We start from the raw sequence: 17,511 nt of genomic DNA, 5'->3' as shown, positions 1-17,511 counted from the left end.
AAAAAACCTTTGACGCGGACCGGCTAGCGGGCAGGAGGCGGAGGGAGCGGGCGGGAGAGAGAGAGAAGGGGGGCGGCCAGGGCTACAGCGGGGCGCTGCCATGCGGCCCCTCGCGCCGCGCCGCGCCGCCTGCTGGGAGGACTCCACTCCAGTCAGCGGGGAGGGAAGGACGAGGACTGCCCTGCCGGGTTTGCTGCAGGGTGCTCCCATCCTCCGCGCCGCCGCCCCCTACAGGGCGGCCGGAGCGGAACAACAACCAAAAAAATAGCGGCCGTACCGCCCTAGGATTGGGCGGAATGCTGCCTTGTTCAATCTGCCACCCCAAGCACCAGCTTGCTCGGCTGGTGCCGGGAGCCGGCCCTGCTCCTGGGAGTCAAACGTTCATCACACAGCCGCCATGAACTCCCTGCCAAGTGTTTCCTGAATGCAGCAAGATGCAAATTTCAGAGCTTCCCTTCCCCAAGTTCAGAGGGGTTAGAAGCCAGGATTTGAGTTCAGCCCTCTTTGGAGCGAGGGGTCCGCTGGGAGGTGGTTCAAAGGTAAATATGAACTTTCCCAACGTTTGGGGGGGATCCAAACCAGAGTGTTGATTCCGGTGGACCCCTGGTAGGTGGGTGATTGAGTCGTTTGAGAGTGAGATCAGCTCACAAGAGAGACTGAACCAAATAGTACATTTAATGGCTTAATTGTGTCCATGTTTTTCTAGGCGATTTTCACCATTGATTTTACTGATTTCAGAGTAATAGGTTTTCCATTGACTTTAACCAAGTTCTTCCCCCGCTTTGCAGATTAAAACAGGCTTCCATGCAGCCATTGTTCTCTGTCTCTTCTCCCCCTCCTGCTTCGGAAACTCAGGGACGTGATCTACATTCCCCCTTTTTGCCTCATTTGCAGTCACGTACCCTCAGCAGATCCTGGGCACATTGTTATTTCTAAAGTGCTGTAAGGGCCACGGCTCCTTACAGCTGACCAGGTCAGGTGCCATACGAGACTGAAATCTCTGCCCTCCAGCGTTTATCCGATTCCACTGCTTTTGCAGGGAGCAGCTTTCAACTGACTTCAGCGAGAGTCGGATCAGGCCCTAAAAAGTCCCGAGCGGCTCCAGTACAGACCAATGCAAACAGAACAAAGCCAGGGTGGCTCCTGGACAGTGCAGCTGGAGCTGGGCTCACATTAGCTAGGAAGCTGATCCCAGCATCCAGGGCAGCATAAGCAGGCACAAAGTGAAGAGTGGGCATAGGGCACGGAGGACGTAGTCAGGAGGGAAGCGTGGGCGAAAGGCAGGTGTTAAGGTGTCTCTGTCTGAAGATGGGCACTGAAAAAGCACCTCAAAGTAGGAGCCGCTTCTGAGAATTTGATCCCGAGTGATAAGGCCACTGTTGTCCTGAGATTGCACGTACACTCGTCCCTGTGCCTTCACCAGGACTGTACAGGGGTAGCTGAGCTCAGAGAGTGGAATGTTTCATCACCTGCCTGGTATGCCAGCAGCAAGCCCAAGACCATGTGTCTTTTGAAGGGATTTATTTAGGGGCTCATGGAACACCTAGCAAACATTCATTGGGCCATCTCCATTTGACAGGATTGTGTGTTGTTCCCTTTGCTATCATACCAGCAACAAAACAGGGAAACAAACCATGCCTCCTCTCTAGGGGATAAAGTGGACATCCTGTACACAACACATTATCAGGACACACGGTCTGTCGGTCAGGATGGATATAGAGCTGTTAGCAAATAAGTGCCATGTTTTTGCACTTGTCTGTTTCATTTTGCTCTCTCTTTGGCTTTGCTAGTTTACAGGAATGGCCCAAGTAATTGATTTGGTACCATGGCCTGAAGATGGCCATCGTGTCTACACGGCCCCAGCGGTGCTACTGCCCCTGGACCCTAGGAAAGCCATGCTGGCTGGAGTAAAGGACAGGCTTTTCCACCCAGACCTGCCAACCTTACGGCAAATGGACATGGACTCAGCAGGGAACAAACTCCCAGATGAACATTCCAGGACAACCACCACGTGCACCAAAGGTAATGCTGCCACTGGGCTTCGATATACTCTGTTGGGAGGCAATATGGGCCTGGGGATAGTGCACTGGATGGGGACTCAGGAGAATGGGTTTTATTGGTAGCGCTGCCAACGAGTCACTTCAGTTGGCACATCTGTAAAATGGAGAAAACGTCCTCACCCCCTTTGAGGTCCTGGGCAGAGAAGCACTATATAAAGTGCTAGGCAGATAACACCACTATTTCTCACACTCTGATGTTATCCTTAGAATATTAGGGTTGGAAGGGACCTCAGGAGAGCATCTAGTCCAACCCCCTGTGCAAAGCAGGACCAAGTATGGATTTTGCCCCAGATCCCTAAATGGCCCCCTCAAGGATTGAACTCACAACCCTGGGTTTAGCAGGCCAATGCTCAAACCACTGAGCTATCCCTGCCCCTGATAGAACAGCAGCCTGGTTTTCACAGGTGCTGAGCCCCTACAACTCCTAGGGAAGTTAATGTGAGCTGTGGTTGCTCAGCACTTCTGGAAGTCAGGCCACAAGGTCTCCGTCTACCTGCAGCCATTGGTAACCCAGAGCAGTCTCATAGCCTAGGTCACACGGAAACTGCGGTGAGGCACTAAGGTGACTTTCTTCTGTAATGTCGTGCAGTGTCTGGGCACCAGGTGAGTCCGGCATAACCCGAGGGACTCAGCTAAATACGCAGCCTGCCCTTGACTACTTTACTGATGCTTGTATGAAGTGCGCTACTGGTGCACAGACAGACAATTCTACCAACCTGTATTCAAATTAAGATTAGGCTGGTTTCAATAATAAAGCCCTCCCATCCCAGGGTAACTTCTCACTTGTATGCATGCTCTTGCAAGCGTGGCATAGCCCAGGGGTTCTTCTGTAATCTTTGCCCTGGCTCTATAGAAAGATGGGCTAGATAATCCTTAGTCGTGCCATGAGTGCAGGGGATTGGACTAGACGACCTCTCGAGGTCCCTTCCAGTCCTACGATTCTATGGGCTCGCCTGAGGTTTGCAGAGCTGGGCACACCTCGTGGTCTCTAGGCTTATCCCTGAACCCACAGCCAGCAGCTTTTCAGTTCTTTTTGGAAGATGAGACCCCATGGCCACTCCTGAGAGGCCAGGCCTGGATTCCTTCCTACAGGAACAGCCCCCATTCACTATCTGCCGTTCAGATTAGCGACGATAAAACCAGATGTGTTTGTCTTAGAAAAATGGAGGGGGGAAAAATCAAAGCAAGTAAAAGTTAAGCAGAATAAGACATGACTGTCTAGACGTCACAAAGTCTACCTAGCCAGGCCAAATCCCGTAGTTAGTGTCTATTGATCAGTTCCTTTCATCTCAGCAATGGCCTAGATTGCTCTTGCCAGCAGCAGGCTGGGTTCAGTCAGTTCCAATGCATGTCTCCCCTTGGCTAAGGCTTATATCCTCTCTATTTAATAGATTCCAGCTCCTTTGTCTTAGGGTGTCAAAATCCCTCCTTGCAATGTCAATCCTCCAACCCAGCCTCCCTGCTCAATTAGCACTGAGACATTGTTCCTTAAATTTGTGATCCCCGCTCCCCCAAACTGAGAGCAGTTCCTCCCCAATTAGCAGCTGCAGGGTAGTTAGCATATCAAAGAGTTCTTTTCATGCTCTCTAGGGGCTTGGGGAATACACAGTTAACAATGTCCTCCTAAAGGTGTTGTTTGGCTTCCTGGCAAGACAACTGTTCCCGCTGTGACTGTGAGCAAACGTTCCCCTTTGAATAAGAACTGTTAGCATTTAAAATGCCACCGCCTCATAGACAGTGCCTTTGTTTTCCTGCCTGAAGGATTGGGGTAGCATATTTCCTTTACCTTGTCTATATACAGAAGTTGATTTGAATCAGCTGAACCAAAATCAGTTTAAAAACTGATTTAGGGCTTGTTTACATGGGGAAATTTACCAGTATATTTATACAAAGCACTATAAAGGGGTTAAGCTAAACTGGAAAAAGACACCTTCTGGAATAAGGATGCGGCTTCACTAGGGTGACCAGACAAGTGTGAAAAATCAGGACAGGGGGTGGGCGGTAATAGGAACCTATATGAGAAAAAGATCCAAAAATTGGGACTGTCCCTATAAAATCGGGACATCTGGTCACCCTAGGCTTCACTCAGATAATCAGCACCTGGGTTAGTCTAGTCTGGGTATGAACAGTCACATTACAAAGCCTTACTGCGTCCTCACATCCCATCCCATGAGTCTGTGCTGCAGAGCGCTGAACCGCTCTGTGAGTCTTTCCAGGTTGGAAGAGACCTCAGGAGGTCATCTAGTCCAACCCCCTGCTCAAAGCAGGATCAACCCCAACTAAATCATCCCAGCCAGACAACTTGTCTGTCTTACTGAGCACAGGAGGGGATTGTGGGCACTGGACAATGCTCGGCACTAGAGAGGTTTAGCCTGCATCCTCGCTGCAAAGTGGGCATTACCAGACCAAGTGAAAGTGGCAGCCAGGTTTTAATCTATAGCCCAGGCTGGGGCAGCTAGCCTGGGTGGAAAGAGCCACTGGAATTGCGTGAGGAGGTTTTGTGTGAGAGGAGGCTGGGGCAACACCCAGTGAAGAGCCAAGTGCAGCGAAGACATTCCCTAAGAGTGTCTCCACAGGGAGTGATACTCCTCTAACTATAGTGCTATCATTATACTTGGGATAGCTGTGCTAGTGACTTTCCCCATGTACACAAGCCCATTAAAGCTAGCGCCCCCAAAAAAGACAACCCCTGCCCACAGGGCAGGCTTACCTCGGGTTTTAATTTACAGAAACCAAATTAACGCTGCTTTCAAACTAGCCCCCAGGGTGCTAAATTCCATACCGTGCACACTCGTCCTGCACAGAGACCCGAGGCCAGTGTCATCACGGTTAGGCCCTGCCCATGCTATATGGGTTAGGGCCAGAAGAGCTTTCTTTCCCTGCGCTGGCTTCACCCTGATGAGTGACAGCCTTTTGATCGGGCCTGCTGGGTCCTGACTGGTCGCCGCCTCCTGCCGGCCCTTCTAGCTACTGCAGATCCAAGGCTGGCTGGTTCGGACGGCAGCTGATCATGGGAGGCCACTCCAGGCAACCCTGGAGGTCTGAACTTGCTGCTCTTCTCTGCATGGAGGGCCATGCCCCAAGCTGGCAGCGCCTCTGGCAGGGCACAGCAAACACCTAGATCACCCCGTCACATGGCCCCAAAGAGATTCTCATAGATTCATAGAGGTTAGAGCCAGAAGGGACCATCTAGTCTGATCTGTAGGTCACAGGCCATAAAATCTCACCCCGGGGCCCCCCCCCCCCCCCATGTTGAGCCCAGTGACTCATTTGGGGCTACAGCAGCTCCCAGAAAGGCGTCCAGTCCGGATTGGAAGACAGCAAGAGCTGGAGAAGCCACCACTTTATGTGCAGGCCAGGCCTGATACGCCATCTGAAATGCATTGTCCTTCTCGAATAGTGGCAATGTGTTTGGAACAAGAAAGGCTCATCTTGTCACAGATGACATCATCTTAGGTCACTGTCATGTGATCCTCACAGTCAGGTGAGGACAGTCAGATTGCCTCCTAGTGGTTGCAGATGTGAGCTGAGAATGCGGCTAAGAACAGGGTGCATAGTGCGATTTCAGGGGGCCAAGCCTTCCTCTCTACACCAGCCATCTTGGGGTGCACTTCCATTTGTGGTACCAAAGGGGGGGCTGCCTGTGTGTCCAGGGGAGGGGTGTCGCGCTCTCTAATCCTGAGGCCTAGTGACACAGAGCTGAGACCTTAGGCAGCTGTCTGTGCCCCGTTGTCACAGATCCTAGCGAGCGCCCCCACTTGGCCTCCCCCTAGGCCTGCTGTGAGGGGGATCCAACCTTCTATGCTCTGAATCCCCTGGGGGGGTTCAAGCCCCTGTAGACTGAACAAAGTCCAGCCACTGCCCCAATCTGGGAGTCACCTTGCAGACACTTAGGGCACAAACGTTCTCTCAGGCAGCCCCCTCCGAGTGCTGGAACCTGCCGTCCACACCCCTCTGGGAACAGCGCTGAGCCTCCGGACCCCCTGTTCTTAACCACACCCCTTGTCCAGAACTCCACCCCAAAGCGCGATTTGTGAAGCTCCTGCTTACGGTCTAACTCTCCCTGGGGCATGCAGCAGTTGCAAAGCAGTCAATATGGAGACACGGTCCAGTCTAACACCTTTATGTACCAAACAAAGCACAGGAGATCATAGAAAACGATCAAACATGCGAAAGGCAGTGTGTCCCTCCCTGCTCACCCTCCCTTTGGGGAATCATCCATGTTCCACAAGGCAGGGTCAGTCCTCCGCCCCCTTGCCTGCCCTGCCGCTTGCAACAGCCTCCCTCATCCTAATCTGGTGCAAAATGGCTCTCTCCCCCCAGTTCAGTTTTCCCCAGTGAGTCCCTTTATAGACTCTTGCTGGGGTCACCTGCGGCTCTTGTTCTGCCGTTTGGTAATTTTCCACGTCTCTCAAGCTCCCCCTCCCTTCAGACGAGAGGAAGACGTGTCTCCTGCTGTCTAGAACAAACCCATTGTCCAGGTTGTTTTACTTCCGCCAGCTTGTCGAGAGCTGCTGATCACTCACCGGGGTCCCTGGCTTGGCAGAAACATGCCACAACTCTGCTAACTCTGGGTGGACCCACATGCCCAGAGGCTTTCCTTGACTCTGTAGTTTCATGATCCAACTTCATCAGATCAGCCCCAGTTCAGAAGCGGTGCCAACTTCATCGCACCCATCCACACTAACATACCCACTCTTGTTACCACCGCTGGAGGAGCACCCGGGGTGGCAGGCTTCCGAGGCAGCCGAGCATACAGAGGGCCTCCGCGGCCCCGTTTGTGCTGAAGTCTCAACACAGTTCCTGCTAAGCTGGTTTTTAACACTATTATTTATTTGGAGTCTTTCAGAAGAGTCTAGAGGCCCCAACAAACATCGGGGCCTAATTGTGCTAGATTCTGTGCAAACACCTAGTGAGACACACTCCCTGGTTCAAACAAAGACAGATGCAGCGTGGGAGGGGAAACTGAGGCAAGGAAAGGGGCTGTGACTTGCCCAAGATCACCCAACACGTCAATGGCCAAGCCAGGCAGGAACCCAGGTCTCCTGACTTCTAGCCTGGAGTCGTACCCACTAGACAACACTGCCCCCGCGTGGTTTTAATCAGCAGAGGTGAGGCCAAACTGTTTTAAAGCCATTTTCTAAAGCCCTATTCAGACTGTTCCATTGCAGGACCCCAGGGGTCGCCCTTGGGATCTAGGATCACTCCTAGAACAAAAAATGTTCTAAAATAGTTTGGCCCTGTGCCTGCATTGGCTGGACCAGCTGTGTCTGGAGCCAGTTCAAAGGCAGTTTTCAAACAGGCTGCAAAGCCCAGAGCTTTGTCGTGGACACGCTCCTGGGCCAGACAGGTGGGCTAGGCCAAGCCCGCTCGCCACCCTTTGGAAGCGACCAAGAAGGCCGCGGGTCTCATTTCTCTCCCTTCTGTTTCCCGCAGAGGATTTTGCCAACGCATCCTTCACTCTGGTGGGAGTCCCCAACAAGCGCCTCCCGTCCCTGGTGAGTCACTTCAGCCAAAGGAAGCGGCGTTATGAGGGACATTTACACATCTGTTGACTTTCGGTCCAAGTCCTGGCCTTCGTGTAACCCACTTGTGCCTTCCCCGCCCTGTAAGCTTAAGCCTGAATATCATCCAGATCCACCTCTGCGTAAGCACTGAGGGACCTTCAGACATGAGCCAGCATCAGCCGTTTGCTCTGCCCTGTGCAAACAAACAAGGAGCTACAGTCCCTGTTCCAAGGCACTTACAATCCAGACCAGGTACAGACAAACCAGCTCATGTCTACACTAGGATAATGTTCTGGAATTTGGCATTCAGTTTCCACCACTGGTTCCCAGCTTGTCCCCCAACTGGGATTGAAAAGAACAAGGCTGCTAGTAGACAGAGCCAAATCAGTTTCAATACCAACTACAGAAACATGCCAAACACCTCCTTCCAACCAGGGCAGAACATCCCTTCTGGCACGGGTGTCAAACCAATTGGTCCATTTGTTTTCAGCCCTGGTTGAAGGAAGATGTGGGGAGGGGACCTATGGCTGACATCTGTTGCCCTTGTCTATACTGGACTATTCAATTTTCCCACCGTTGCTACCATCAACACAGTTCCAGCAGCGGGAGCCTGAGTGTAGACAGGGCACCTGCATCCTGTGGCATCTTAACCACCATGTTGAACCAGATCTGGGCAGGGTTAGATGACAGGTAGTTAAAACACCAGCAGAGGCTACTGAAAAAGAAAAATAGTCCAACTCTAGAAGAATAGTTCAAAAAAAATTTGGGAGGTGGTTATTATGGAAAAAATAATGCACCAATTACATACTGTGCTGGGGTGTGTTCCTGTGACAGGATGTATAAACCCCTCACTGGACAGCAAAGGGTTAAAGAGCAGTTCTGGGCTTGGGAGATCCCGCTTCTGTGCCCTTGCAGAGCATGCGTCAATTGGAGGCGGGGCTTAAAAGGGAGCCCGCGGGCTCAGCTGGGGTAGGGAGGAGTTGCTCTGAGAGTGCTGCAGGAGGATGTAGCCAGATTGGGAGAAGGAATGGCGGTGAGCGGCAGTCCTTGCGGGCCATAGCTGGGTAGGCAGCCTGTGAGATAGCACTTGTGGGGACAAACCACAGCATGCTGTAGGAAAGAGGGGGCTAGGAAGTGACCCAGGGAGCTGACTTGACATGCCCCAGGGTGGAAGATGCTGGATGGGCTTTACAGGGCCCTGAGTTGGAACCCAGTAGAGCAGGAAGGCCTGAGTTCTCCTACTGCAGCCACTGGGTGGTGGACCATGGACCCGGACCTGTTCTCAGCTCCCCACACTGGCCCTGAGAGAGTTGCATTAGGCCAGGTGGGTCCAATCAGCCAATTAAGCTGCAAAGGGGGGAGATTTAGGCTGTGTGGAGAGTGCTAATGAGAGGGAAGCTCACCTGTGAGGGGACAAGCAAGGCTTCTCTAAAGCCAGGAGTCTGGTAACCGTGAAGGCTGCAGAGAGGAGGCACTGAAGTCTGTCTCCATGAGGTAGGTAGGAGGAACAGGAACACCTGAGAAAGAGGTTACCTAGCAGCCTTAAGGGGGGGGGGTCTGATGAGGAAGACTTCACTGGAGAATGAAAAGATCGGGGATGCATGGTAGGACATAGTCCAGGGAAAAGAGCGCTAAGGAAGGTGTAGCCATAGCCCTTAACTACTTGCTGTAGGGCTCTGGGCTGGAACCCAGAGTAGAGGGTGGCCCCTACCTCCACTGCAGAGTGGTAGTGCAGTGCTAGGGGCAGTGAATAGGAAGACTGCCGGAGTGACACAGGGCAGCGGGTGTGAGGCCTGCCTGATGCTGCTTGTGGAGAGAAACTTTGAAAGACACCTCCCCCCCGCCCGGAAGGGGGATCACAGTGGGACCTGGCAGGAGAGCTGAGTCACGAAGCCACATTGCAACTCTGTGAGCAAAAGAAGAGCTGCCAAGGTAGAAGAAGGGACAGGGGGTGCTGAACCAGGTGGAGCTAATCCTCAGCATTGCCAGAAGGAGGCGCCACCCAGCAGTGAGCAAAGTGCCCTGTGACACATACCCAGCAAAACAGAAGATAAATAAATAGTCAGATATTTTGTTACCATTTATTCAATACTCAAAGTACATGCACTTGCCCAAAAAACAGCACATCTGTCCAATTTTTTTGAATAGCAACATTTGACAGACATGCCTGGTCTGTTAAATGTATGTAATCAGAGATTTCAATCAGTAAAAATCACACATAAAAAACCCTCAAACAGCAGATGTTCTCCACTAGGCTGCCCATGTGGCTTGCGCCACAGGAGGCTGAACTGCTGGTGGCAGGAGTGGGAATTTTTAAGGGGAAAAAATATCTAAGCCCTAATTCTCATTTGTACTAAGGCCACTTTCAGCTCTCTAGCAACTTAAAGGATTTTTCTGCTTGTTTAAGAACCCTTTACAACATCTTAGCATAAATGAGACTCGGGGCTGTAATGTAGACACATTCTTGGACAACTGGTGGTGAATATCCCCTTGTGATAAGGACATCAGCTGCCACGTGGGGCAGGACTCATTGCTGAAAGGCTTTGGGGAAGAACTGTGTTGATAAGAAGGGATTTAAGGGAGGAGAGGGGGAGAAGGAACAGTGGGATTGGGAGTGGCAGGAGAAGAAAAGGTGTAATTGAAATTGTAAATATACTTGTTTCTTTATGATAGATTTGGCCCAGATTTCTCGGGTGTGTGGGTCTTGTTCTCTCTTCAGGCACTGGAGGGCAGCCTGAGCACAGGTTTGCTTCATGGCTCTCTCCCCCAAGGCTTAGCTTTCTCCGAAGCTAGTTACCTGTGAAAAGCAAACAGAGATAAAGAGGGACTCAGTTCTAAGCAGGATTCCCCTACGCCCCACTTCCCATCAGAGTTGGATCCATCTGGCTTTTACCCCAAGCTCTGTTAAGCTTCAGTCTTTCCTGTTTCAGAACAGGAGCAAGTAGCTTGCAATCACTTCTCAGCTCACCTCTGACTAGTGAATTTCGTTGCCTCTGCATTTTCTGTTACCATGTGCCATAACCGTGGGGCCTAGAGATTAAGGCAGCAGGGCAGTTTCTACAGGTACTGTTATCTGAGGATTTTAGAAGCCAAAGTAAGCTCAGAGAGCAGCCAGTCATAAAAAACTGTAGAGAGGTAAGCAAGGGTGGTTTTGCGGTGGAAGAAGGTAAGGATCCTGGATTGCACCATAAAAAAGCTGTTTGCGCTGAGTGAATTCACAGAGAACGCCGCCGCTCATTTCAGATCTTCAAACCCCAGTTTAGCCCCAAAAGTGGGATCATTTTCAGGGCGGGTAATATGATGCCAGTTATTAGACCAACACATGCTTTGCAAAACCCCAGCTGACAGTCGTTGGCACAAAGGGGCTTCTCATTGCGTATTTATTGGCCTATTCAAAGGCACGATGTTGTGTACTTTTAGTAACCAATGCAGATATGAACATTTTCTCTATGTAAAGACCCGTGTGTGATGGAGTGGGCCGAGCATAGGAGCCAGGAACCCCCGATGTTTAATCCTGGCTTTGACCCTGACTGGCTTTGAGCATGTCACGTCACTTCACTGCTCCTCAATTGTTCCTGTTTGTAAAATGGGGATAATACTTGCCCTGTCTCACAGAGCTATCATGGAGATGGAGGTTACTCGACAGTTCTGTAGCACTTTCTATCCCAGGCTCTCAAAGCCCATTGAAGGCATGGATGAGCTGATCTGCATAAACCCTACAAGGCAGGTATCTATTAGCAGCTCCATAGACTACACAGCAGTCCCCCAGATGGTGGGACTGAAGCCCAGCCAGGTTAATGAGACATAGCTGTAGGTTCAGCACGGAGTCACTATCAGATCTGCTGGCTCCCTGTACTCTCCCTTGGCCCAAATCCCCAAAGGAGTTTAACTGCCCAACTCCCAGTGAAATCCTTTAAGGATCTTAAGTGCAAGATTGTTCTTCCCCCATTAATCAGTGAAGGTGGACGAGGCTTTGCCAAGTCTATAGCATTACACATATTTGCTGCATAAAAATAAACCAACTAGCCAAGACTCTGGAGCCAGGCCTGTGCCAGGTGGATGTGGAACAGTCTGACTATAGGCGCCGACGTCTGCTCCCGCCGATGGGTGCTCGACCCCCCTCTGGCCCTGGCCCCCCCCCCCCCCCCACCCCTTCCCCCAAGTCCCCACCCCTGCCCTGCCTCTTCCCACCCCTGCTCCGCCTCCACCCCGCCCCCATTCCACCCCCTTCCCCAAGTCCCCACCCCGCCTCTTCCCCCTGAGCGCGTGTGTCCCCGCTCCTCCCCCTCCCTCCCGGAGCGCCACCAAACAGCTGATTGGCAGCGGGCAGAAGGGCTGGGAGGGAGGGGGAGGAGCAGGAACGTGGCGCACTCAAGGGAGGAGGCGGGAAAGAGGCAGGGGGAGTTGGATGCTAGTGGGTGCGGAGCACCTGCTAATTTTTCCCCATGGGTGCTCCAGCCCCGGAGCACCCATGCAGTCAGCGCCTATGAGTCTGACTGTAAAAGGATACCAGATGGCTCTGGATTTTCTACTTGCTGGCTGCGGATTAGGGGGAGGGAACTAACCTCTATTGTTGTATTGGCCTGCAGGTCAACTGCATGGGTGGGATGCAAAGGGTTCAAAATGGCTGCTTGCCCTGCACCCCACCCCTCCCTGCTGAGTGCCCAGCTAGGAGCCTGGAGTAACCTCTCTCTTTGGCTTTGCTACTCAGGGGATGACCGAGCTGGGCCAGTCGGTCACTGCAAGGTACCGAGCAGGGAAGATGGCTCCACTCACTCCCAGCACTAACCACGAGGAATGGCCAAGCTACACGCGGGCTATGGATGACTGGTCACGCTTCGTCTCCTCTGCTGGAGAATTCAAGCTACCCAGCGTGAATAAGAAAGGTACAGCCAGGCACATGGTAGGGACAAAGCCTCCCTTTGAAGGAAGGGAAAAGCCAGCGTCATTTCACCTCTTAGATAGGCAGCTCCACGGCCCGCCCGCCCGCCTGCCTGTTTGGGAGACAAGCTCAGATGCTGCCTACTCCTTTTGAGGTCCCTATTGAGGTTTAAATGACTAGCGGCTCTTCCAATGAGCAAGGTGAAGCCAGGCTAAGACTTCACTGATAAAATTACAGCTGTGATATTGACCAACACGACACCATGGGAGTGCCGAGGTATTGTATGTGCCACTGCCTTCTGGCTCTGCCAGGGGGTTGTAAGGGTGGCATTTCCACATGTGTACATGCTGCGTCAGAGCCAACCCATATGCATAGTAAACTGTCCTCTCTTTTTGGAATAGCCGTGCTGTCAGATCAGGGCTACAGAACCAGCTGGAGATATAGATGAGTTGGATGCAGAAATCCATTCACTCTACCTGTATTTTCCAGAATGACTTGCTTATCCCCAGAGCCCCGTAGAGAATGTGATTATGCAGAGTTTTATTTTTAGTTGCCAGGTCTGTGGTATTCTAGATTCTTACCTTTCATAGTAAAAATATTAAGTCTCTAATCCTGGTGGTGGCAAAGAAAGCTTTCTGGGTGTGGAATGAATGTAACCAATGCAGTGCCTGAGCTTGCTCAGAAAGGTGCAAAAGCTCCCATTTGTCTCCATAGGGTGTTAACTCAGGAACTTAGGCCTGGTCTACACTAACCCCCCAATTCGAACTAAGGTACGCAACTTCAGCTACATGAATAACGTAGCTGAAGTCGACGTACCTTAGTTTGAACTTACCGCGGTCCACTCGCGGCAGGCAGGCTCCCCCGTCGACTCCGCGTACTGCTCTCGCTGAGCAGGATTACCGGAGTCGACGGCGAGCACTTCTGGGTTTGATTTATCGCGTCCAGACAAGATGCGATAAATCGATCCCAGAAGATCGATTGCTTGCCGCCGAACCAGCGGGTAAGTGTAGACATACCCTTAGTGATGACAAGTCAACACCAGTTTGCTGATCACTTTGGCAGAACGTGCTTCCTCCAAACCACCCCCAGCAGAAGCCCCAAATGTAGTACAGAAATTGGCAGCAAACTGGCCAGGGCAGATTTGAAGGCAGTATAAAATAAAATGAAATTAATATCTAAATATATTAGACAAGGGCACCCAGATGCTCTGGTGATGGGCACCACATCGGTACCGGGCTGGCTGGGGCAGTGAAGGGGAAAGGACAGGAGGGGCTGTTGCTTTATTATTTCGTTTTACACGGACCCTGGCGAGCAGGGCGAAGCAGCTCTCTTGGCAGCGCAAAGACCATCAGTTCGGACATGCTGACTGGAGCTCCCTCCACCTTTCTCCCTCCTCCCTCAGCACACACGGGAGGAGGGGGGCAGAAATATGTTAGACTCTTGCTGCCCACCTTGGAGGACAGGAGTCTAGAGCGCAGGTGGGATATTCACAATGAGGAAGTCACTCTTGTCGCATTCCCATGGGTTGCCAGGCTGTGTTCTCCCAGGATGCTGGGCTGCCTGGGTATGGTGTGGGGCTATCAATTAAAGCCATAATTAAAATGTTGGCATGTGACAGGGCTGGGGTCACTAGCGATAATAACATGTGCACCGTTCTCTCTCCCCCCAGTGCTCGGGTTCAGCTGTTATGCGGTTAGGTACTTAAAGCCAGACGTGTCTCAGACGTGGAGGGTAAGGAGTTCTCCCTGCTACTGAATCGTCGTGCTGCTGCCTCCTGCTGGGAGCCCTGGGGATCACAGGTTGCTTGGGGGAAAGTGGAATTTATGTTTAACCTCCTCAAGACAGGCATTTTGCATCAGCACATGGGCTATCAGCCACGGCCACCCCGTCCTCTCCGTATTGCTCACTCGGATGGAGGTCCCAGCTGGAGGGGAGGGGAATTCTAGGAGTTGCCAGTATGGAGAAGTTGAGACCCACTGGGTTAGTGGAACACTGTCATGGGCAGGAGGCCAGACTAGATGATCACGCTGGTCCCTTCTGGCCTTAAAGTCTGAGTCTAATTCACTTCCGGAGCTGGTTGGCTGATGTTGGGGAAGGCTCTTAGCGTAGCTTCATAAACATGGGAGGAGGAAAGGGCTTTTCCCTCATAGCCTACCAGACTCCTAGACCCCCCACAAGGGTTCTCCGATTTCTCTTTTACCAACTAGGACTCGAGTTCATATCCCACCTGGGTTTTACCACGGCAGAGAATTCCATTTCACCATTCCCCACCCCATAGGTCGCCCTAGGATCCACTGCTCCAGCTTTACTCTCTCCATGGGCACAGTTACATGTAGGCTCACGCCCCAATGCGTGTGCACCGGGGGGGCTGCATATATACAAGTCAGGTCCCTTAGGAGATTTGGGTCCAGAGATATAGGGAAAAGCTACCTGGCAATTAGAGTGGGGAAGGGGAGGTCAGGAGAAGGAAAGGAGCAGGCAGCTGCCAACTGGCAGGAGTATCTTTATAGTACCAACACCGGCTCACCAGTAGCAGCAGCTGTAACAGCCCCGGGCTGCCTAAATCCCAGGAACTCAACAGGAAGCAGCTCAGAAGTTCTACATTTCCTTCACCGTAATAAACCCCCACCACTCCCAGACTGGACCGTCTCGCCTGAAAGCTTCTAGAGTGCTCTACAAGTTGTACTGCACATTCCCTCGCCACTAAAATGCAGCCACCTCTGGGGTGGAACACGGCAACCCTTCTGCACCTGCCACAAGGTTTTTTGCTCTTGTTTCAAGATGGGGAGGCCCCATGGGCTCACCAATGACCACAAGACGTTAGATTTTACATCTCATTTGAGCAACTGTGACCCTGGGCACCAGAGGCAGACAGACCTTGCAGTCCCTTCTAACCCTATGATTGGCTCAGGCCTGACTGAGACAAGAGCACCACCTATTGAAACATGTGCACTACTGCCTACAGCAGCTGGATTTGCCATGATTATGTCCCATCCAAGGTGTGACCTATTCTAGCACTTATTAGCTTCCAGCCCTCACCGTGTTGTGGAAGGAGGTCTTCCCCAGTCACAGAAAAGGTTTCAAGGTACCTTTATTCTTGGGAAATACAATTTCGGTTCCTTCTCTTGAGACTAATGCAACCTGCCACTATAAATCAGATGTGACTGGATTGAAATCAATAGAATGACACTGGGGTAAAACAGGTGGGAGAGGAGAATCAGGCTAGGGGCCTAGATTCTACACTGGGCACACAGCCAGTCATCCAGGGGGCTGCTATGGAAACCAACAGGAAACTTGACATCCACCCGTAGTGGTCAGGAGAGGCTGGACTCTAGTGTAGTGGTGCCCAAACCTTCCCCCCCCCAGTAATGGAACATGTCCATGCCACCCCGGGCCGGGAGCGGAGTCACGGAGTGATACTCCCTCCCCACCCTCCCGTGGGGGCTGGCCTAGGCCCCGCCCTGCTCCTCAGATGTTCCTCTGTGCCCCTCTAGGGGGGCACGCCCCACAGTTTGGGGACCACTGCTGTAGTGGCTGGACAGGTGGCAGCAAAGGAGTGCAGATGGAGGGGGTAGGCTACTTGGTTAGAGTGGCCATCTCTGACCACCCTCCCCGCTCTGCACTGTCCTTCCAGTACTGCCTCAATCAGAACCCCAGCCTGGACAGATATGGACAGAAGCCCCTCCCTTACAACAGCACGTAAGTAGCCCCCGGCTCCCCAACCCAGGCTGCCCTTGTAACCCCGTTGTGCCTTTCTGTGACTCACACCGTCTTCTGATCCTTTGCAGCAATGTCTTCAGGAGCTTTGGGTCAACATACAGGTAAACAGCAGAGACGCTTCTGAATTCAGCAAGTGGGCCAAGGCCAGTAGTAAAGGGGGGGAGATTTGGGGGGACACGAGGGTGGGGAGTGCATGGAGGGAGGTAATGTGCTATCTCACCCTAGGGAAGTTGGCTGTAGGGAAGGAGGAGAGTAATTTGCATACAGCCCCTTATCACCCTCCCTCTGCCAGATATTCCCTGAGGGCCAGGCAGTAAACTCCATACTCTCCGCAGGTGAATAACTGCTCACCAATGGAAGGAAGGGGTTCACCGTCTGGCTCAGAAGCCAGCACCATCACCGGCCTCAGCTGGGGAGGAGAGAAATGCCCCACGCCCCCCAGTTCTGATTTGCAAGTGCTAATTGGATTCCGCATGCACACACAAAATCAGGGGACCAGCTGTCCTGCTTTGGCTTGCGGATGGATGGGATAGTCCTAACCCATCTGCCTTTGGCCTAGCCTAAATTTGGACAACACAATGCTACTGTGCAACTCTGCCATCACACTGGACTGCTGGCAAAAAAAACCTGTCCCCATCATGAGCCTGTGCAGAAAGCTAGCACACACAGGGAAAGCAGTTAGTGAATCATTCATCCCCGACGCCTTGCAGTTTAATGTCTTTGAGCCTGTAAGAAGCACCCGTGCATACCATGGCTGTAAAGACTTTACAAACAGCATTGTGTCTACTGAAGCAGAGTATATTAATCCCACACTGTGGCTGAGAAGTTTACAGCACAACACTCAGGGACTTTAAAAGTTGTGGTCCTCACACCAAGTGCAATTCCTCCTCCTTGGCAATCACTAGTATTCTGCTTTAGTGTCCAGGATTGCTGTAACTAAACCAGCATGTGGGTGTATGGAAGTGTAGCTTGTTATGACTGCAGTCACAAGTTATACTTTTTTTTTTTTTCATTTGCACAGTCTTGCATTTCACTTCTCCGCCCCTGCACGCTATTAACCTAGCACGGGCTTTCCCGAGGGATTTTTTTTAATTGAAATAAATCCATTTCAGGTTACACGCTTTGTAATAAATACAGATGCCAAATCCAGCTAACGCCAGTTTGGTGTGTGCTCAAACATTGATCCCCTGCCAAAATGAAAACAACAAGGAGTCTGGTGGCACTTTAAAGGGGAACAGATTTATTTGGGCATAAGCTTTCGTGAGTAAAAACCTCACTTCTTCGGATGCATAGAGGTAACAATACAAGCATCACTACTCTGTCCCAGAGGAGTGGTTCTCAA

General features: G+C 51.8%; 1 protein-coding gene across 1 annotated transcript in view; it reads left to right on the top strand.

The window, feature by feature from the left end:
• Positions 1 to 1,799: 1,799 nt before the first annotated feature.
• Positions 1,800 to 17,511, top strand: part of TEPP (testis, prostate and placenta expressed) — a 16,832-nt gene continuing 1,120 nt past the window's right edge. Inside the window, exons 1-6 of the mRNA XM_026652901.1 lie at positions 1,800 to 2,022; positions 7,497 to 7,558; positions 12,279 to 12,453; positions 14,119 to 14,180; positions 16,084 to 16,148; positions 16,238 to 16,270. Of these exons, the coding sequence (XP_026508686.1) occupies positions 1,800 to 2,022; positions 7,497 to 7,558; positions 12,279 to 12,453; positions 14,119 to 14,180; positions 16,084 to 16,148; positions 16,238 to 16,270 (620 nt within the window). The remainder of the gene's footprint in view (positions 2,023 to 7,496; positions 7,559 to 12,278; positions 12,454 to 14,118; positions 14,181 to 16,083; positions 16,149 to 16,237; positions 16,271 to 17,511) is intronic.

The sequence above is a fragment of the Terrapene carolina genome, unplaced genomic scaffold, assembly GCF_002925995.2.
Source record: "Terrapene carolina triunguis isolate 2854851 unplaced genomic scaffold, T_m_triunguis-2.0 Scaffold130, whole genome shotgun sequence".
In the NCBI taxonomy this organism is placed as follows: domain Eukaryota; kingdom Metazoa; phylum Chordata; order Testudines; family Emydidae; genus Terrapene; species Terrapene triunguis.
This window is presented reverse-complemented; position numbering and strand designations above follow the sequence as displayed.